The 16,086-nt window shown below is 29.3% G+C and overlaps 9 protein-coding genes across 9 annotated transcripts, besides 1 other annotated feature; 6 read left to right on the forward strand and 3 right to left on the reverse strand.

Annotated features, from left to right (window-relative positions):
• Positions 1 to 419: 419 nt before the first annotated feature.
• Positions 420 to 1,349, forward strand: TVAGG3_0123350 (cysteine S-palmitoyltransferase protein; the record flags this gene model as incomplete). The annotated part of the gene is made up of 1 exon (XM_001304322.1): positions 420 to 1,349. One exon carries the CDS (start codon positions 420 to 422, stop codon positions 1,347 to 1,349), a length of 930 nt encoding a protein of 309 aa, XP_001304323.1.
• A 40-nt stretch (positions 1,350 to 1,389) lies between these two features.
• Positions 1,390 to 1,660: a mobile genetic element.
• Positions 1,661 to 2,000: 340 nt separating this feature from the next.
• Positions 2,001 to 3,905, forward strand: TVAGG3_0123370 (gryzun golgi trafficking family; the record flags this gene model as incomplete). Its single annotated transcript, XM_001304323.1, has 1 exon — positions 2,634 to 3,746. One exon carries the CDS (start codon positions 2,634 to 2,636, stop codon positions 3,744 to 3,746), a length of 1,113 nt encoding a protein of 370 aa, XP_001304324.1.
• A 526-nt stretch (positions 3,906 to 4,431) lies between these two features.
• Positions 4,432 to 5,415, reverse strand: TVAGG3_0123380 (HMG-box family; the record flags this gene model as incomplete). Its single annotated transcript, XM_001304324.1, has 1 exon — positions 4,432 to 5,415. One exon carries the CDS (start codon positions 5,413 to 5,415, stop codon positions 4,432 to 4,434), a length of 984 nt encoding a protein of 327 aa, XP_001304325.1.
• Positions 5,416 to 5,450: 35 nt separating this feature from the next.
• TVAGG3_0123390 (peroxisome biogenesis protein 22 family) lies at positions 5,451 to 6,029 on the forward strand (the record flags this gene model as incomplete). The annotated part of the gene is made up of 1 exon (XM_001304325.1): positions 5,456 to 6,025. The coding sequence occupies one exon, from the start codon at positions 5,456 to 5,458 to the stop codon at positions 6,023 to 6,025; it is 570 nt and encodes a 189-aa protein (XP_001304326.1).
• A 943-nt stretch (positions 6,030 to 6,972) lies between these two features.
• On the forward strand, positions 6,973 to 7,371 carry TVAGG3_0123400 (protein ubiquitination; the record flags this gene model as incomplete). Its single annotated transcript, XM_001304326.1, has 1 exon — positions 6,973 to 7,371. One exon carries the CDS (start codon positions 6,973 to 6,975, stop codon positions 7,369 to 7,371), a length of 399 nt encoding a protein of 132 aa, XP_001304327.1.
• Positions 7,372 to 7,565: 194 nt separating this feature from the next.
• Positions 7,566 to 11,546, reverse strand: TVAGG3_0123410 (uncharacterized protein; the record flags this gene model as incomplete). Its single annotated transcript, XM_001304327.1, has 1 exon — positions 7,623 to 11,531. One exon carries the CDS (start codon positions 11,529 to 11,531, stop codon positions 7,623 to 7,625), a length of 3,909 nt encoding a protein of 1,302 aa, XP_001304328.1.
• A 735-nt stretch (positions 11,547 to 12,281) lies between these two features.
• TVAGG3_0123420 (disulfide-isomerase A6 family) lies at positions 12,282 to 12,937 on the reverse strand (the record flags this gene model as incomplete). The annotated part of the gene is made up of 1 exon (XM_001304328.1): positions 12,283 to 12,873. The coding sequence occupies one exon, from the start codon at positions 12,871 to 12,873 to the stop codon at positions 12,283 to 12,285; it is 591 nt and encodes a 196-aa protein (XP_001304329.1).
• Positions 12,938 to 13,176: 239 nt separating this feature from the next.
• TVAGG3_0123430 (uncharacterized protein) lies at positions 13,177 to 13,786 on the forward strand (the record flags this gene model as incomplete). Its single annotated transcript, XM_001304329.2, has 1 exon — positions 13,182 to 13,748. The coding sequence occupies one exon, from the start codon at positions 13,182 to 13,184 to the stop codon at positions 13,746 to 13,748; it is 567 nt and encodes a 188-aa protein (XP_001304330.1).
• A 420-nt stretch (positions 13,787 to 14,206) lies between these two features.
• Positions 14,207 to 15,922, forward strand: TVAGG3_0123440 (uncharacterized protein; the record flags this gene model as incomplete). The annotated part of the gene is made up of 1 exon (XM_001304330.1): positions 14,207 to 15,922. The coding sequence occupies one exon, from the start codon at positions 14,207 to 14,209 to the stop codon at positions 15,920 to 15,922; it is 1,716 nt and encodes a 571-aa protein (XP_001304331.1).
• Positions 15,923 to 16,086: the final 164 nt, after the last annotated feature.

Below are 16,086 nucleotides of genomic sequence, written 5' to 3' on the forward strand. Positions count from 1 at the left end.
CCATGAAATTAAATATTCTTTATCATTATATTTATACCTCATTAGCTTATTTTGGCTTTCATATTCATTTAATAATTCACAATCTTCATTTTTAAATTGAAGTTTAACCCATTCAGGATTTAAACAATGTTTAATTAATCGTGGAATATCTGACATCATCTATATATAGCTTCTTTTATAAAAAATAAAAAAATAAATTATTTTAAAATTAATGTTAATTTTTTAAATGTGTTTATAAATTATATTTTAATGCATCGTCTATATATAGATGTAACAAAAAAAGTCACACAACCCGCACTCATATACTACTGTTCAATTTTTCTTTGAAAGCTTCCGAAATGCTTGTATCGTGAAATAGACGTTAGAATCTTTTATAATTTCTTTATAATTTTATCAAAATTTCAAATAAAATTTTATAAATGAATAATGATTGGCAAATGCAAAGTGATACAATGAACGCACCATGTCCTGAAATGTCGCACTATGATACAGTATGTCATTGCTGTGGCTTGGATTATAGTAAAGTACCAATTATTAAAGCAAAATTTTTGAATAACTGGGAGATATCATTATTATTCCCTATCCTTGTTTCTTTCATTATACTTAGCTCATATACAGTATTTGAAGTTATCTTAACAAAAGTAATTCCTTGGTTAGATTGGAAATATCAACTATTAATGACAATTTTAATGCTATTATTCATTATATCATATTATGTAGGTATACTCGAAGGTCCTGGCTATTTGCCATTTTATTATCCTTACAAAATGCATGAAGATGGCGAAGATCCTCACGAATTAGGCGGCCTAGTTACAACACAAGAACAATTCGACTTTGTTAAGTCACAAATACCTATGCAGCGCATAAAATACTTCAAAACAGCTCGTAGAATTGTTATTCGACCCGACCATTTTTGTTTATGGTTTGCAACCTTTATAGGAAAGCGGAACCATAAGTTATTCTTCTTATTTAACTTTTGGGGATTCATTTACATTAGTTTATTCTTTGGTTTTGAAGTTTACGGATTATACAAAATAATTAACGACTCCCAGCTCATGAAATACTTTGTTCCTGTTATAATTTATATATTCCTTGCATTCTACTTTGTTATAATGACCGGACATTTTACAATTGACGTTTTTTATCATCTTTGTAAAAATGTCACTACATTTGAGTTGATGCAGAAGACTCCTCCTCAGCGTCGCTATAAAGTAAGCTATTCTGAAGGTTTCATTGAAGTTTTCGGACCTGTTGAGAAATGGTACCTTTGGCTTCTTCCTATTCCTGCATTTTACGGAATAGATGATTATACTCTTGTTTCTACTTCTATGTCAAGCAAAATGTTATAAAATAAATCTGTTTTTTATTGAGAAAAAAGAAAAGATTTTTTTTATTGTCAAAAAATTTCCACAAAGTTTCTCCATTTTGTAGTGGATATGGAAAGATTTGGAGTATATATTAATATAACGTGAGCCTCTTATCTCCACTACAAATTGGAGAAACTTTGTCCAATTAATTTCGCATTTAGACATAGTTTCTCCAATGTTAAAAGAGAATAAAAGAATTTGAGGTTGAAAATATGACTAAGCACCCTAACTTTTCATCCTCTTAAGTATGTCCACAAATTTTGACTTAATTTATTGAAATTAACTCAAAGTTTCGTGACATTCTGACAGGGATTGAAGACTATGAAATCCAGAGATGGTAATTGAATCCAAAATTGATTTTATTGACAATTGATTTAACAATTCTGGAAAATGCATGACGCATCATTTCATAAAGAAATAAATGCACACTTAAGAAGAATTTGATACCAATAACTCTCAAAATTTCAAAGAAATTGTGAAGTTTATGCTTTTATTTCTCAAATTTTGCTGCGTAATGAAGTGATTCCAATCTAAAAATATCCATAGAGTTGACATATACTTTATTTCAAGTGAGAAAAATCAATTAATTTCAACTTTCATTCTTCTTATTGCAATTTGAAGAACAATAAAACTGTTCACTAGAATAAAATTCAACAAATGATAGAAAAGAACATATAACAAGTGTGAAATGTAATTGATTTGTCAGAAAGTTTACAATTGTCAGAAATGGGGGAAAGTTTTGCATTAGTGAAACAGCTCGAACAACTGGAATCTGATGCAAAAACTACTTCTGATTTTCAAGGTCTTAAGTGTGAACTTGAAAAATTAGTGTATTTACCTCAAGTTATCAAATTTCCTCCATTTCTTATACGAATATTAACTCTTCTCAGCGATGTATCATTACAATTATCTCTACCTGATTATGAAAATTGTATAAATATGTATTTTAAGTGTCTTTCAAGCCGCTATATAAAGTTTTTACAACCAAATAGTATCGATAGTTTTTTTCAAAAGCTTAAATCGTTTCCAGATATGAAAATTGGTATTACAGAACAAATGTCAACATCTTTTTTAGCTGTTGGCGGATTTCAAACAAAAAAATCAATTTTTCAAAAGACTTTACAAGCAAAAATTCAAATAAAATCATTTATTCCGATAACAATTCTATGCAATAGAATTTCTATATGCGTTTTACAATACAATGACATTAATGAAACGCCAAATCCACAAATTATTCAACTTGATACTGAAGTAAGTTTATTACCAATGGATAAATTAGTATGGGATACGCTAATTAATATAAATGAAAGTACATGCTTAGTTAAAATCACGAATATTATACTTGAAATCGAAAAAGTTAAATTATATTTACCAATTTCGAATTCTAACTTATCGCCTTCTATTTGTTTTGAACCACATATAGATGGGTGCTACGCAATTGCAAAACCTTCTCCATTTACCATTTCAGATGTAAACTGTCCACTTGAACTCGAAGTTTCATCAGCGAAAGACGATTTACTGTTTTGGTTTGAGACCAATTTTGGTCAATCAGGCCAAATTGTTGTAAAAAGAGGCGAAACTAAAAAACATATTATTTTTATTAAACAACCAGAGGGAAAATTCCATGCAATCATCGAATGGAAGGTTACCAAGAACAATTTAGCTGCACATCTTAAATCTACAGAGCTTTCTTTGCAGTTTTCAGATCCATTTAAATATGAATCGAACATTTACGACAAATACAACAAAATGTATGCCAAAGACGTCATGTTCAACTCAGATGAGAAGATTATGATCATCACAAAGCTCAGAACTAATAATTTGGAGAACGTAAAAATTATCAATATAAAAAGTGACAACAGTGAAGTTCGAATTGTTCCTTTTCAAAAAAATTTTGAGTTGAAGGCAAATGAAGTTATGACCATCGCTTCGGTTATAACACTACCAAGTAGCAACATGATGTACAATGAAAGCATAGCTGTTTTTTACAAACCATTGTCGAAATATGACCAAATTTCGGAATTTCGGATTAAATTCCCTGAACTAAGAATTCTAGCCCAAAATGTGGACGTCTCTGCATCATTCCCATCTGAAATGTACCAACTAGTTCCTTCAGAAATTTACTTGGAATTATCTGCGAGAAAAGATTCCGAATTATTGATTGAAGTTAGAGAGAATAGTAATGAGAACTTCATTGTATGTGGTATGACGAAGTCTAATTTCCACATGGACGCTGGAGAAATTAGAAAATTGATTTTTAATTTCACTCCTCTGAAAATAGGTCTCCATAAGCTACCAGAGATAAGAGTAATGGATGGCGTGAATATATGGAGAGCAAATCCTTCTATACTTGTTAAATTTACAAGTAGTTTCCAATGATTAATGATTTTATTATTAATTTTGTTTTATATATTCTTTGTTTACATAAATATTATATATAATCGGTTAAACTATCATTTCTCTATTGCTTTTTATATCATTTTTAAATTCAAATTTTGATATATCTTTGAATTAATCAATATTTTGTTGTAAAACAACTGGACATTGTTTACCTAGCTCAGGTATGGCATAAATGCATGTGAAGATAAACCAAGATGATGTTATTATCATAATTATCTTTTTATCTCACTTTGATTCTGTTAAATTATTGATTGTTTGTATATAGGATCGAAAACTTTCTCTCTATTAAATGCCAGATGTATTGATTAACACAAAAAATCTAGAGTTTATTTATATAATTATCTGAATTGTTAATATACCTTTGTAATATTTAAGAATAAAACTGTCACCTCACAGTTTCATGTATTGTTCAAGTCTACTCTAATCAAATCAAGAAAATTCATAAATTATCACATAACTCATTGTGTTCTATCATACAAATATACTCATTATATTTGCTATTCGGTATGTGTACATTTTGGTTTAGTTTATTTCCTCTTAAGCCTTGAAGATGTTGAAATATAAAATGATTTACTTCAAAATCAAGAAATACTCTACTTAATGGGTACACATTTAAAAAACATTTATATACATATCAGAAAATACAGTAATATTTACTTATTTTTTACATATTTAAAACTAATTTAGAAGCAATTGTTTCTATTTCGTATTTATCCATCCAATTCCAATACTCAGCAGCAACTCTATTAATTGTATCATTAGAGTACTCCGGTTTAACTCTCCACATGAGTTCTTTGAACATATCTTTGAAACCTTGAGATAAACTAAGCTTAGAGTTATTATCTATATTCAGAACTTCCATTTGCATACGGCATTTCTCGAGTTTATTAATTGCTTCCTCAGCAATTTTATCTTCAGAAGAATCTTCCATATAAGAGCACAATCCATCAACGAGAGACCAGTACTTTGATACGTAGTTATCTAGTAATTCAGCTCTAGAGCGGATATTTGCAAGGATAAATTGAATACTTAAATCTGGTCTTATTGGATTGAAACCTTCTTTTTCGATTCTAGCGGCAACTGCTTCTATTTCACGGAATTCAAGAAGTAGGTATGGTTCTTGTTGTTCTTTAGAAAGTAATTCCCAGTATTCTAAAGTTTTCATTTCAAAAATTTCAGGAGGAAAGTCGGAATTTTGTTTAATAGCTTCTATAAGAGCTTGATCTTTATAAAAATCAATAGCACTCCATAGTTTTGCAACACCATCTTTGATTTCTGGAAGAGGATGTGGTCTTTTTGTAAGATGATCAAGTTCTTCTATTGCTTTAGTACAATATATTTGTTTTTTGTTAGGTGGAATTCTCTTCCAGGATTGTATTTGTTCAATCGGTTCTAAACAAGCGACTTCTTGTTGATAAAATTGGAATGCCATTCTTGGTTTTCTAGACCATGTACAAACACGTTGAATTTTTGGATCTTTCTCTGCTTCTTTGTTATATAAATTTTTCTTACGCCCACTCATGTTTTCCCATCTTTCTTTTATAATCTTAAAATCAACAGTGCAGTTGTTCTGATGAAGTCTCATAACTAATGAAGCTTCACGAGCTGCAAAAATTACAAACCCAGTACGACGAAGATCCTCAGTCATAATTTCTGACATGTAAACCAAATCTGTCAAAAAATCAGGAATGAGCGATTATAATGATAGTTTCTTATTCTTACTTCCTTTAGCCATTGCAGCCATAATATACTTTTTATTTATAAATCGTGGTAAAGGATCTAAGAATGAAGAACAAAATAAGGATGCTATTCCAACAATCACTTCAAAACCAATCATAACAATTACAGCTAATTATGTTTTAGCCGACGATAACTGGAATATTAGCACTGGTACTCGAATGGCCCTTGAAATTCTCTCTAAAAGAACTTGCATCTTTGTCTTCGCAATTGTTAAAGATAAGGATGAAGCAGCACTCGCTAAAAAGCTTCTATCCGAAAAATTGAACGGTCTTGTTGAATCAAACCATATACTTCCTTGCCAAACAGCTATGGGATGCGCTTCCATGGCCAGACAGTTAGAATCATCGGCTCATTTTGATTATAACCCAGAAGCTATTCATCAAGCATCAATTTTCATTCCAAGTATTTTGATCGCTCCTCCTTCTGTCGAATCTCCACATGCAAAGTGGGCAAACTCAAGTTTTGAGGACTTCATCACAGGTGGAAATACAGAGTTCTTCTCTATCCTTCCAAAATAAATGTTTTGTATATAAATAAATCTCTTATCGAAATTTAATCAAATTCTAGCAGCATTTATTATCATTTGAGAGTGCATAGCATTAATCTGATATATTTCATATTGAATTCGTTTAAAATAATGCTATTTCTATGCGAAACTTATCGAAATTTAATCAAATTCTAGCAGAACTTATTTTCATTTGAGTATGCATTAATTCGATAAACTTCTTATCGAATTCCTTTATGGCAATATTATATTTATCTATTAATAATAAGAAAATGAAATAACACAATGGATTTGAAGTTTGAGAACTGTAAATTCATAAGGCAAAACAAGCTCATATAGAAAAAAGTTTAGACTTTAGATTTAGGAAAGGATGATCTTTAAAATATCGCAAATTGGATGTATTTTGAATATTTTAGATATGACTGTTTATAACGCTGTAGGGTGTATAGTATTTTGTTATATGTTCTCGAAAATGATTGTACGACAATGAATGAATGCATTGAATATATTTCATCACATTTGTACAGTTTCAATGATTATGATATCATTTCCAATTTTTCTAACAACGGATTTGAATTTTGTGAAAAAATCATTAAGTCAAAAGAACCGAAAATCGAAAACAAAGACAAACTATGTTTATTACTTTTAGATATTTGCAGAAGAAACAATATATTCTTTGATTTATTTGGATTCAGTAATTTACAATTTTGTTCATCTAAAGTTTATGACGAACTTTATAAATATTCAGTTGAAAACTCATCAAAATCCAATCTTTTAACTATTTATAATGAAACATTGAAGAATCATTCAAACATACGAAACAAAATTGAAATATCAAATGAATCTATTACATCTTTCGAAAAACACTTTACCCATAAACAATTTCAAATAACAAATGAATTTATTTATTTTGTTGAATCATGGTTTGCAGAAAAAGTTTCTCAAGAAATTTCAATTGAAATGACTGCTTCATCTGTTGACGGTGGAAATTTATCCAATATAAATTCTTATTCAAATAATGATGATTTCTATACAATTATTCAACCTAATCCATGGTTAAAAGCTGATCTAAAAGGATATAAATTAAAACCAAAATCTTATATTCTACAATCAAGATGTTTAAGTAATAGTGATTTTTTAAGAAGTTGGAAGCTTGAAGGAATCAAAGAAGATGGAACCACTATTGTTTTAGAAAATAATAACTATAAATTTACACAGAGAGAAATCAAAGAATTTCCACTTCAAACAAATGATTATTTTGTTGCTTTCAGAATCACTCAGACAGGAAAGAATTCATATGGTAACGAACGTTTAATGATTAATATTTTTGACTTCAAAGGAGAATTAATAAAAATTTGACCATTAAAAATCATAATTATGATTAATGAACAATTGAAATATGATAAATAAAATGAAGTGGAATTTCAATCTTTCAATAGTAAAGAGATGATATTTATACAAACAAATTCTGGAAAACAATCAAAATGATATTTATGTTTAGGTAGAAAACAACAAAATATCATTGAGAAAAAAAATAAATAGAAATATGAAACAAAACATTTAAAAATAAATTAAAATAAATTAAAATAAATTTAAAAAATAAAATTTTCTTAGTTAGGATATCTAATACCTAAAATGTTTTCTCTTGTTGAGTTGTACTGGTTGATGCACTTGAAAATATGATCAACTAATGAAATGATGTGTTCTGATGAATCTGATGATAAATTATTATCATTAAAAGCAGATTTGAGACTTTCAAGTTCTTGAAGACATTGACTATCATTAGATTTCATGTCTTCTTCAGAAAACTGAAACTCTGCAATGTGTTGTGAAAGAGCTTTGTAATCACGTTCGATTTGTGAAAGTTCTTCATGTTTAGTATGTTTACATGTTCGCTGAACAATACAAAACTCTTTACGCAACTCCATGTTTCGATCTAAAACTTCTTGCATAGACATCGTTTGTGACATTGTGATTTTAGGACTAACAACTGTTTTAAATTGTTGTTTATCACTACTTTGTGTAATTTGTGCATTCTTGTATTGTGAAATCTCCCGATCTAATTCACTTTCAACACTTTTAGACCATGAAACTTTACCTTCCGTAAACAATGTTTCACTGTCAACTTTCATCCGATTAGAAATAAGTTCGTTGATTTGCTCTGAATATTTACAATATTCGGTGTCATATTTTGTGAATTTTTCGGTTTCTTCTTTAAGTAAATTCAACTCATTAACTTTTTCTTCCAACACTTTCTTAAGATATTTGATTTTACGTGTGTTTTCGCGTGATTGACTAGAAATATCGGGAACAACTTTAGAAAGACTACTTGTCAAACGAGAAACATTACTATTATAATCTGAAACAAGTTTGTCAACATAGACTTTAATTTCACTGCTTAAATTACATTTGTAAAGGTCATCCAAAAGATTTTGGATTTCGGAACCTTCTGTGATTAATTCGGGCAAATAATTATCAAGAGAACCTTCAATGATGTCATTCAATGGAAGACTGAATTGTGGACAATCGATGTTGAAAAGACGACATAATTTAGTAGTAATAATATCACCAAGCATACTTAATTCATTGAAATAACCAACAGCGGCTGGAAGACTGATACATCGTTGAAGATGCTCAAATCCATTATTGATTTCATCACTCGCACTGATTTTACTATGAAGTTTAAATGTAATATCCGAGATAACGGACATATATGTGAAAATATCGTCGATGTTAGTACTTTCGATAGTTTTGTTTGTTAATGAAATCAACCGTTGGATATCATCTGATGCTTCTTTTGGAAGTGTTGTTTCCATAGTTGACAATGTCATGAATAACAATGAAACGGTTGGTTGAAAATGTTGACGTGTGATATTAATAACATCTGCATTAATAGAATTCTTAGCCAAAATGTATGAATCCTTTAAATTTTCAATGACATTTTGATCGGGAAGTTTAAAAAACAGATTCTCTTGAACAAAAATAAGACAAACTAAATTATGGAATTCGTTAATTAGTTCATTACTAACAAAACCAACATCACTCATAGATTGCAAAAACTTACAATAACAAACATAAAAATTAATACAAAGACTGTAAAATGAATAAATACGTGGATCTTCTTCTTTAACAGATTCAATGATTAAATGAATGACTTCAATGATTTCAAGGAATTGTGAAACTGGTTGGTATTTAGATTGAATAGTTTCTTTAAAGACTGTTGAATGTTCTTCACATAATTTAAATAATTCGTCTTCAATTTTTTTGGAGCTTTGAGATTTGTTACAACAAATAATTTCATAAATTGTTGATTCTAAATGTTTGAAAACATTTTGTAATTTACAATCAACAATGTTATTATTAAACAAATATACATTAATAATTCGCTTAATACGCATTAATGATGTAATTGATTTCAAAAACAAATCACTGAAATCAATTTGTGAAATAACTTGTAAAAAACCATAATAATTAGAATGGAATTTATCAATGTCATTCAAGAAAATGTATTTGAATGTTTCGATGCTGTAATAGAGAAGTTCACCATTGTACTCTTGGATAAATTTCTTCTTAAATAATTCAACAACTTTCTTAATAATAAAAACATAATTTTCCCGTTCAAAGATGAAATTGTCTGGAATAGATTTAATATGTAATTTGTTATTATCAACGGCAAAATATGCAAACATAATATCATACAATGTCTTGAATTTAGTACGGATTGATAAGTCTTCGATTTTTTCGGACAATGAACCGCATTTACGTAACAAAAATTCATTATCTTTCAAATTAGATGTTTCAAGTGATGTTTTGATATCTTTGATAAAATCAAAAATTGATGTTGAGATTTCGTCCAATTCAAGACTGTTGATGATACAAACTGGATCGGGTAACACGGAGATCATGTTATAGATACTTTCTGCTTGTGGATGTTTAATACAAAAATCAATGTTAACTGAACAAATTTCTAAATATGGAATCAACAAATCAAAGAAATCTCCTTTCGAAAAAAAGGATTGAGAAATACAAATCAATGAATGAACTGTGTCTTTCAAATGACTCAAATAAACCGATTGTGAATCAAAAACACCGCTCTGAAGTTTAGAATAACCAAGCTTCATCAAATATCCTGATTCATGGATATATTCCGAAAAAATTTCATACAATAACTGTTTCATAAAATTTTGGAAATGTTGACCAAATTCACCTGACAAAACTGTTTTACATTCATTTTTGATGTACCGCTGGATAGAAACAAGATATGTTAATTTGTAATGATTTGTGATGTTGTTATGTTCTTGATTTGATAATTGTTTGTATTCGTTTAAATGATGTTTAGCGTTTGATTTGTTTTCTGTGGATTTAACTGTTGTCTCAATGATCTTTTCAAGACCTTCAAATACTTTATCTTCTAAGACTTGGTTACCTGAAAATTGGAAATCTTCTGATGAACAAATAAGTTGTTTAGTCTCGTCACGGTCAACGGTACCTTTAACTGTAGCATCAATGATTGATTTTGCTGATTTGCTGATCTTTTGAAGTTTAGAATCGTTTTGAAACTTTTTATCGTTCATGATACGAAGAATAAGAAGAATAAGCTCTGGAATCTGATTGATGACTGTCATTGGTGCTGGAACTTTCAATCGTTGTGGTTCTAAATAGAAATTTTTCTGACAAACAAAGGAATTCACTTTTTGTGAAATGTCAATAAGATCAAGACACAAATATGATGACTTGATGATCAAATTAAGATGACCAACGAAGTCTGATGAACCTTGAAGGTCCCTTTGTGTCATAATATTAGTAACAACAGAAGAAAGTTGGTTTGAGTAGTCCAAGGCTGCTTTGTATGTGTCTTTGAGTGATTCTGTATTTCGCATTTTGTTCAGTTCCGCTTTTAAGTTCTGAGAATGGGTCCGAAGATTTGATAATATGGTATTATCGAAGTTTTGAGAGGAAAGCGTGGCAAGAAATTCATCACACTTATTTATGTAATACTCAAAGTCTAACTGAAGTATCACATTCTTCAATTCTGAAAATTGGGCGTAAAATGCGTTCCAAACGCTCTTGAAATCGTCAATTTTGACTGGTGTTGTTGGGCTAACGATCATTTTGAGATACATCGAGTGGAGAATGACGAAATAGGCAAAAGATGATTGAAAACTTGAGGTTGGGATTGGAGTTTTGATGTAATAGAGAACTACTTGTGACATGAATTCCGTGAATACTTGAGAAAACTTGTCAATGTTGACGATGTATGGAATCTTCAAAATTGGCTGTGGATCAATTTGAGATTTAAGCTGATATATTGCATTCATCGCTTCAAATACACATCCTAGACCTGACTCGAGGTACTGTTGCATGTTTGCAGGTTGAATTGCAAAACCAGTGGGAGTTACCATTTCTTGGAGAGTAAATCCTTGCGAATTTAACCAGGAAATAAGAATAGATAGATGTTTTTCAAGGTTAAATATTCGAGGATCTAAAATTAAAGAATCTGGCTCCTTTGATTTCGACATTTCACAAAAAAAAATTCTCTCCTTATTGTCACTTTTTGTTTCACTCACGTTATTTATTTGTTTTGACAATAAGGCTTGAAGATTTTGTATGTGATTCATTTTTAAAACTATTCCCACGAATTAAAGCAATATCAACAGAATTCTGGCTCATATTCAAGTATTTGTGAAATAATTATATTAAATTCTAAATAAATAATCAAAAATAATTATATATTTATAACTCCTGCTGAAATTTTCTGAAATTTGAATCTTCCAAATCAAAAAAATATGCGTAACCAAGCAAAAATTTAACCAAAAACTGTCTATATACTAAAAGTTATTTTGTATCTGAGTTGAAAAAGTGTTATTTTTCACCAAAGATCTCGCATTAAAGGATAACATTTCATATAAAGATAAATATGAAATATATGTAAATGAAAATTTTAGGTGCATTAATTGCACTGATATGGTCGGGTTATTCAATAAAAATCCATTTGTTGGATATTGCATGAATCATTCTGCTACCAAAGCATTTAATCTCGACTTCTCTCTACCATATTCATTCTGTTCATTTAAAATCTTTTCCTACTCACTAAATTAGAAATGATTTTTGAGATCTTAAGGTATTCAACTGAGCAATTCATCCACCATGAAAAATAATGAGGAACATCTTTGAGTGATATTGTGTAAGGCTAATTTTCAATAGAATAAGAAAAAAATTATTATATAAACTACTTTATTCAAAATTTATACTACAATTAGAAATAGATCTTCAAAGATCTGTATTCTTTTCGGATTGTTGAATTCCAAAATGATTACAGATCTGTTTATACAAATTGTTGAAATCTTCTGGTCCTGTGTATGTTGTTGTTACGCCATCTTTAATAAGAAGTATGGATGGAACTTGTTCAACTTGAAATTCCTTTGCTAAATTTTGTTTATTAACCATGTAGAATTTTAAGTTGCTGTTCGACAATTTGCATGAAGCAAATGCTATATTAGATGGTGCTGTAAATCTTTTTGTGAAAACTATTACTGAATCTTCTAGTTTTTCTAGTTTCTTTTGTAATTTTTTGACATTTTTAGATAACTTACCGCCAATAAAAGAAACAAGTCTATCTTTAGTTAATGTCATGCTGTATTGAGAAATTTCTCCTTTATCAACAAAGAAAAATGCAGGAACGTAGAGAACTCTGAATTTACTTGCGAGAGCAGCTTCATCACTTGATTTGATTTCCTTGAATTCAACGAATTCACTCAATTCTCTTCCGGCGTCTTCGAAAATTGGCTTTGCATTAACACAATGTGGACAAGATGACGATGTAAACATCAAAAAGAATGGCTTTTCGTTCTGCGGATTCATAATTTTTGAGTACAATGATTCGCATTGACAAAATCCCAATAATAAGCCAATCATCCTATTTTTGTCACTTTTTCATTTGATATATTTTGGATGAATCATTAAAGGAGAAATTTTTGCTGAACACACCATATATGAGGCAACTTTAATGACTCATTTAGCTAGTGCAGGTAACATATGGTTGATTGGTCTATCAAGATAATCTCATTGCTGAAAAGATTGAGAAGTTTTAAAGCATCTCTCAAATCATTGAGAAAAAAATTACACTCTATTGGAAATTTAAAAAAAATTTTTGACAATCATTTTTTAGAATGAATTCTCTCTTTAATAGTACTTCCTTTTTGGAATTCGTAAAAGAGAATCAAAACTTCACAATAGGGCTTCAACAGATATTGCTTGGAGAAAGAATCACTTCTCTTATTTTGATTTTCATCTTGTTCAACTTGCTCATTATCTCAATTTACTACCTTTCTAAATCATATATCGGAGTTGCAATTGTTGGAATAATTAGTTTTGCAATTTTCCCTATTTTCAGATTAACAATTTACAGATTTATCTTTACATTCGTCGAAACATCCCCATTCCCATTCGAAATTCCAAAGAATATAAAAGTGTTTAAAGATGAAGAGTTTGTTTCCGCTGTTGCATCAATTGCTTCAACACCTTTTATTCAATACCCTCTTTGGCTTTACAAGTTGCAAGTAATGCATAATTATTCAGGAATACGCTCTATCCTTGTCGTGTTAGCAATCATTTTGATATGGAGTACACTTAAATTTGTTGGAGGATTGATTCTTATTAACTCCATCTTTTTGATTTCATTTTTCTTGTTCAATATATTATTTAAGAGATATTACAACATAATATCAGCAGCTTGACCTATTTTGTTTTTATATAAAAATTTCATTATGATTAATTTACTTTTTGAACTGATGTTACTGCTATATTATTGAAGTATTAACTTTCTATAATCAAAGACAATTGGATGAATTGAATTGGATTCATATTTTTCTAATTTATCTTAAATTAAGTTTCCTACTGTTACTACTAGGTGTACCGATTGTATGGTGTCGTTTTCCAACCTAGAAAACTTGAAATCACACTTCAATTGATAATGATTATTAGATAATTACCCCATTCCACCCAATTAAGGATATACCGGAATCAGTTTATGTTATGGTGTTATTATGATGCAGGTACTCAAAAATTTCCAAAATTCAAAATGCCGCCATTTTTCTTTTGATTCAAAAAGTTAAAATCTAAATAATTTATCATTTGCATATTCTAAATATCCTCAATTTGTTCAATTTGAGTACATAATAAATTTTGTTGAAGAATGAAGTCCATAAGCGATTCTCTTTTTTCTTCATTAGAAGAATTTTATGAAGTAGGTGCAGAGAATAGTAGCTTATGCGACGAGAAAGAGGTCGTGAAACTTCAAACTGAAATCCTCAAAGGATCAAAACAGATTGAAGATTTTATAATGAACTCCAAATCGACATCCTCGGATCAGCATATGAAAGCATTACGCTATTTGTTCTCTTTATTTAAAGCAGAACTCTCAATTTCTTTATCAATCAGAAAATCTCTAACAATCGAACGCTCTAAATATGATCATTTAACAGACGATATTAATAAATTTATGAATTTTCTTAGCAGTTTAAGCAAAGAAGAAATTAACGATTTTAATTCAGCGCATTCTTTAGTAAAATCATTATACAAAAGCGTGAAAACGCAAAAGGAAATGAAAAAGATAATGAAAAACCAAATTAGCGAGATCGACAAACTAAAAGAACAATTAACTACTTCGGATGCTGCCATTCAAATGCAAATAGCGCAAGAGAAATCACGTGCTGATAGACTACAACAAACAAATGATATGCTCAATCAGAAATTATTAACTTTATCAAAAGAAAAAACTGAAAAAGTTAAAAAATCAGAGAATTTTACAAAAGAAAAAGATAAACTTGTAGGAGAAATTGCAAGACTTACATCAGAAATTACAATCTTAAAATCAAATACGTCAACAGTTGAAAAACAAAAAGAAAATTTGGAACAAAACTTTACTCAACAAGAAAATGAGATTGAAACGCTTAAAACCGAATTAAATTCAATCAAAAAGGACAAATTATTACTAAACGATAAATTGGCTGAAGCTCAAATTTCAATCGAATCATTGAACGGCAAAAACTCAAAACAAACAGAAGAAATTGCTAAACTTACAGAGGAATTATCATCCTTAACAGATTCTAATAGATCTACAGTAAATGATTCCAAGAATTTGAAATCAGAATTTGATCTTAAAATTCAATTCTGGAATACAAAAGAGGAACAATATAAAAGTGAGATATCAGATTATAAAACACAACTGAGTGCCAAACAGGCTGAAATTAAGACTTTAAAGCAAGAAAATAACTCAATTTCACACCAGTTTGAAGATCAGAAAGCAATTATTGATAAACAGTCCAGAAAAATTGTTGATAATGAGCAAATGATCCAAGATTTAAGACAAATAATAAATGATCAAAATTCTAAAATTGAAGAAATGAAAGCATCAAATGATGATCTCAATCAACAACTAAAGCAGCAAAAGGCCACAGAGTTTAGTGAAGGAGATTACAAAGAAGTAATTAAGAAAGCTTATAATGATCAAAAGAAAGCACAAAAGAAACTCAAGGCAATGCAAATACAGTATGAAGAGTTGTTGAGTAAGTCAGCGTCACAATATGAAGAAATCAGAAAATCTCATTTCTTGGAAATTCAAAAATTAAAAGATGAAAATGACAAGAAATACAGCGAAATGAAATCAGAGTATGAGAAACGCGAAGAATCCATAAGGAACTCACTTCAGGATAATGTTACAACTCAAATTGCTCAAAAAGAATTAATTGAACGAGAATTAAAATATCAGATTGATGAATTATACAGTGAAAACAAAGCTCTGAGAGAGCAAGTACGAAAACTATCATATTCCCTTGAAAAGGAAGAAGAAGAACTAGCACAACTCAAAATGAATAATGGAATTAAGGAAACAATTAATTCCGACAGCTAAGAAGCTAATATACTGTAGTGTATCGTATTATATAGTATTGTTGTTTGTTTTATTTATGATTTTGTTAAAAATTACTTTTCAAAATTTTATAATTTTTTCGACAATCAAGACATCATAACATAAAAATCATTTTTAAGGAAATTCTTATCAAATGATAAACTCAA

The sequence above is a fragment of the Trichomonas vaginalis genome, chromosome IV (assembly GCF_026262505.1).
Source record: "Trichomonas vaginalis G3 chromosome IV, whole genome shotgun sequence".
NCBI lineage: Eukaryota > Parabasalia > Trichomonadida > Trichomonadidae > Trichomonas > Trichomonas vaginalis.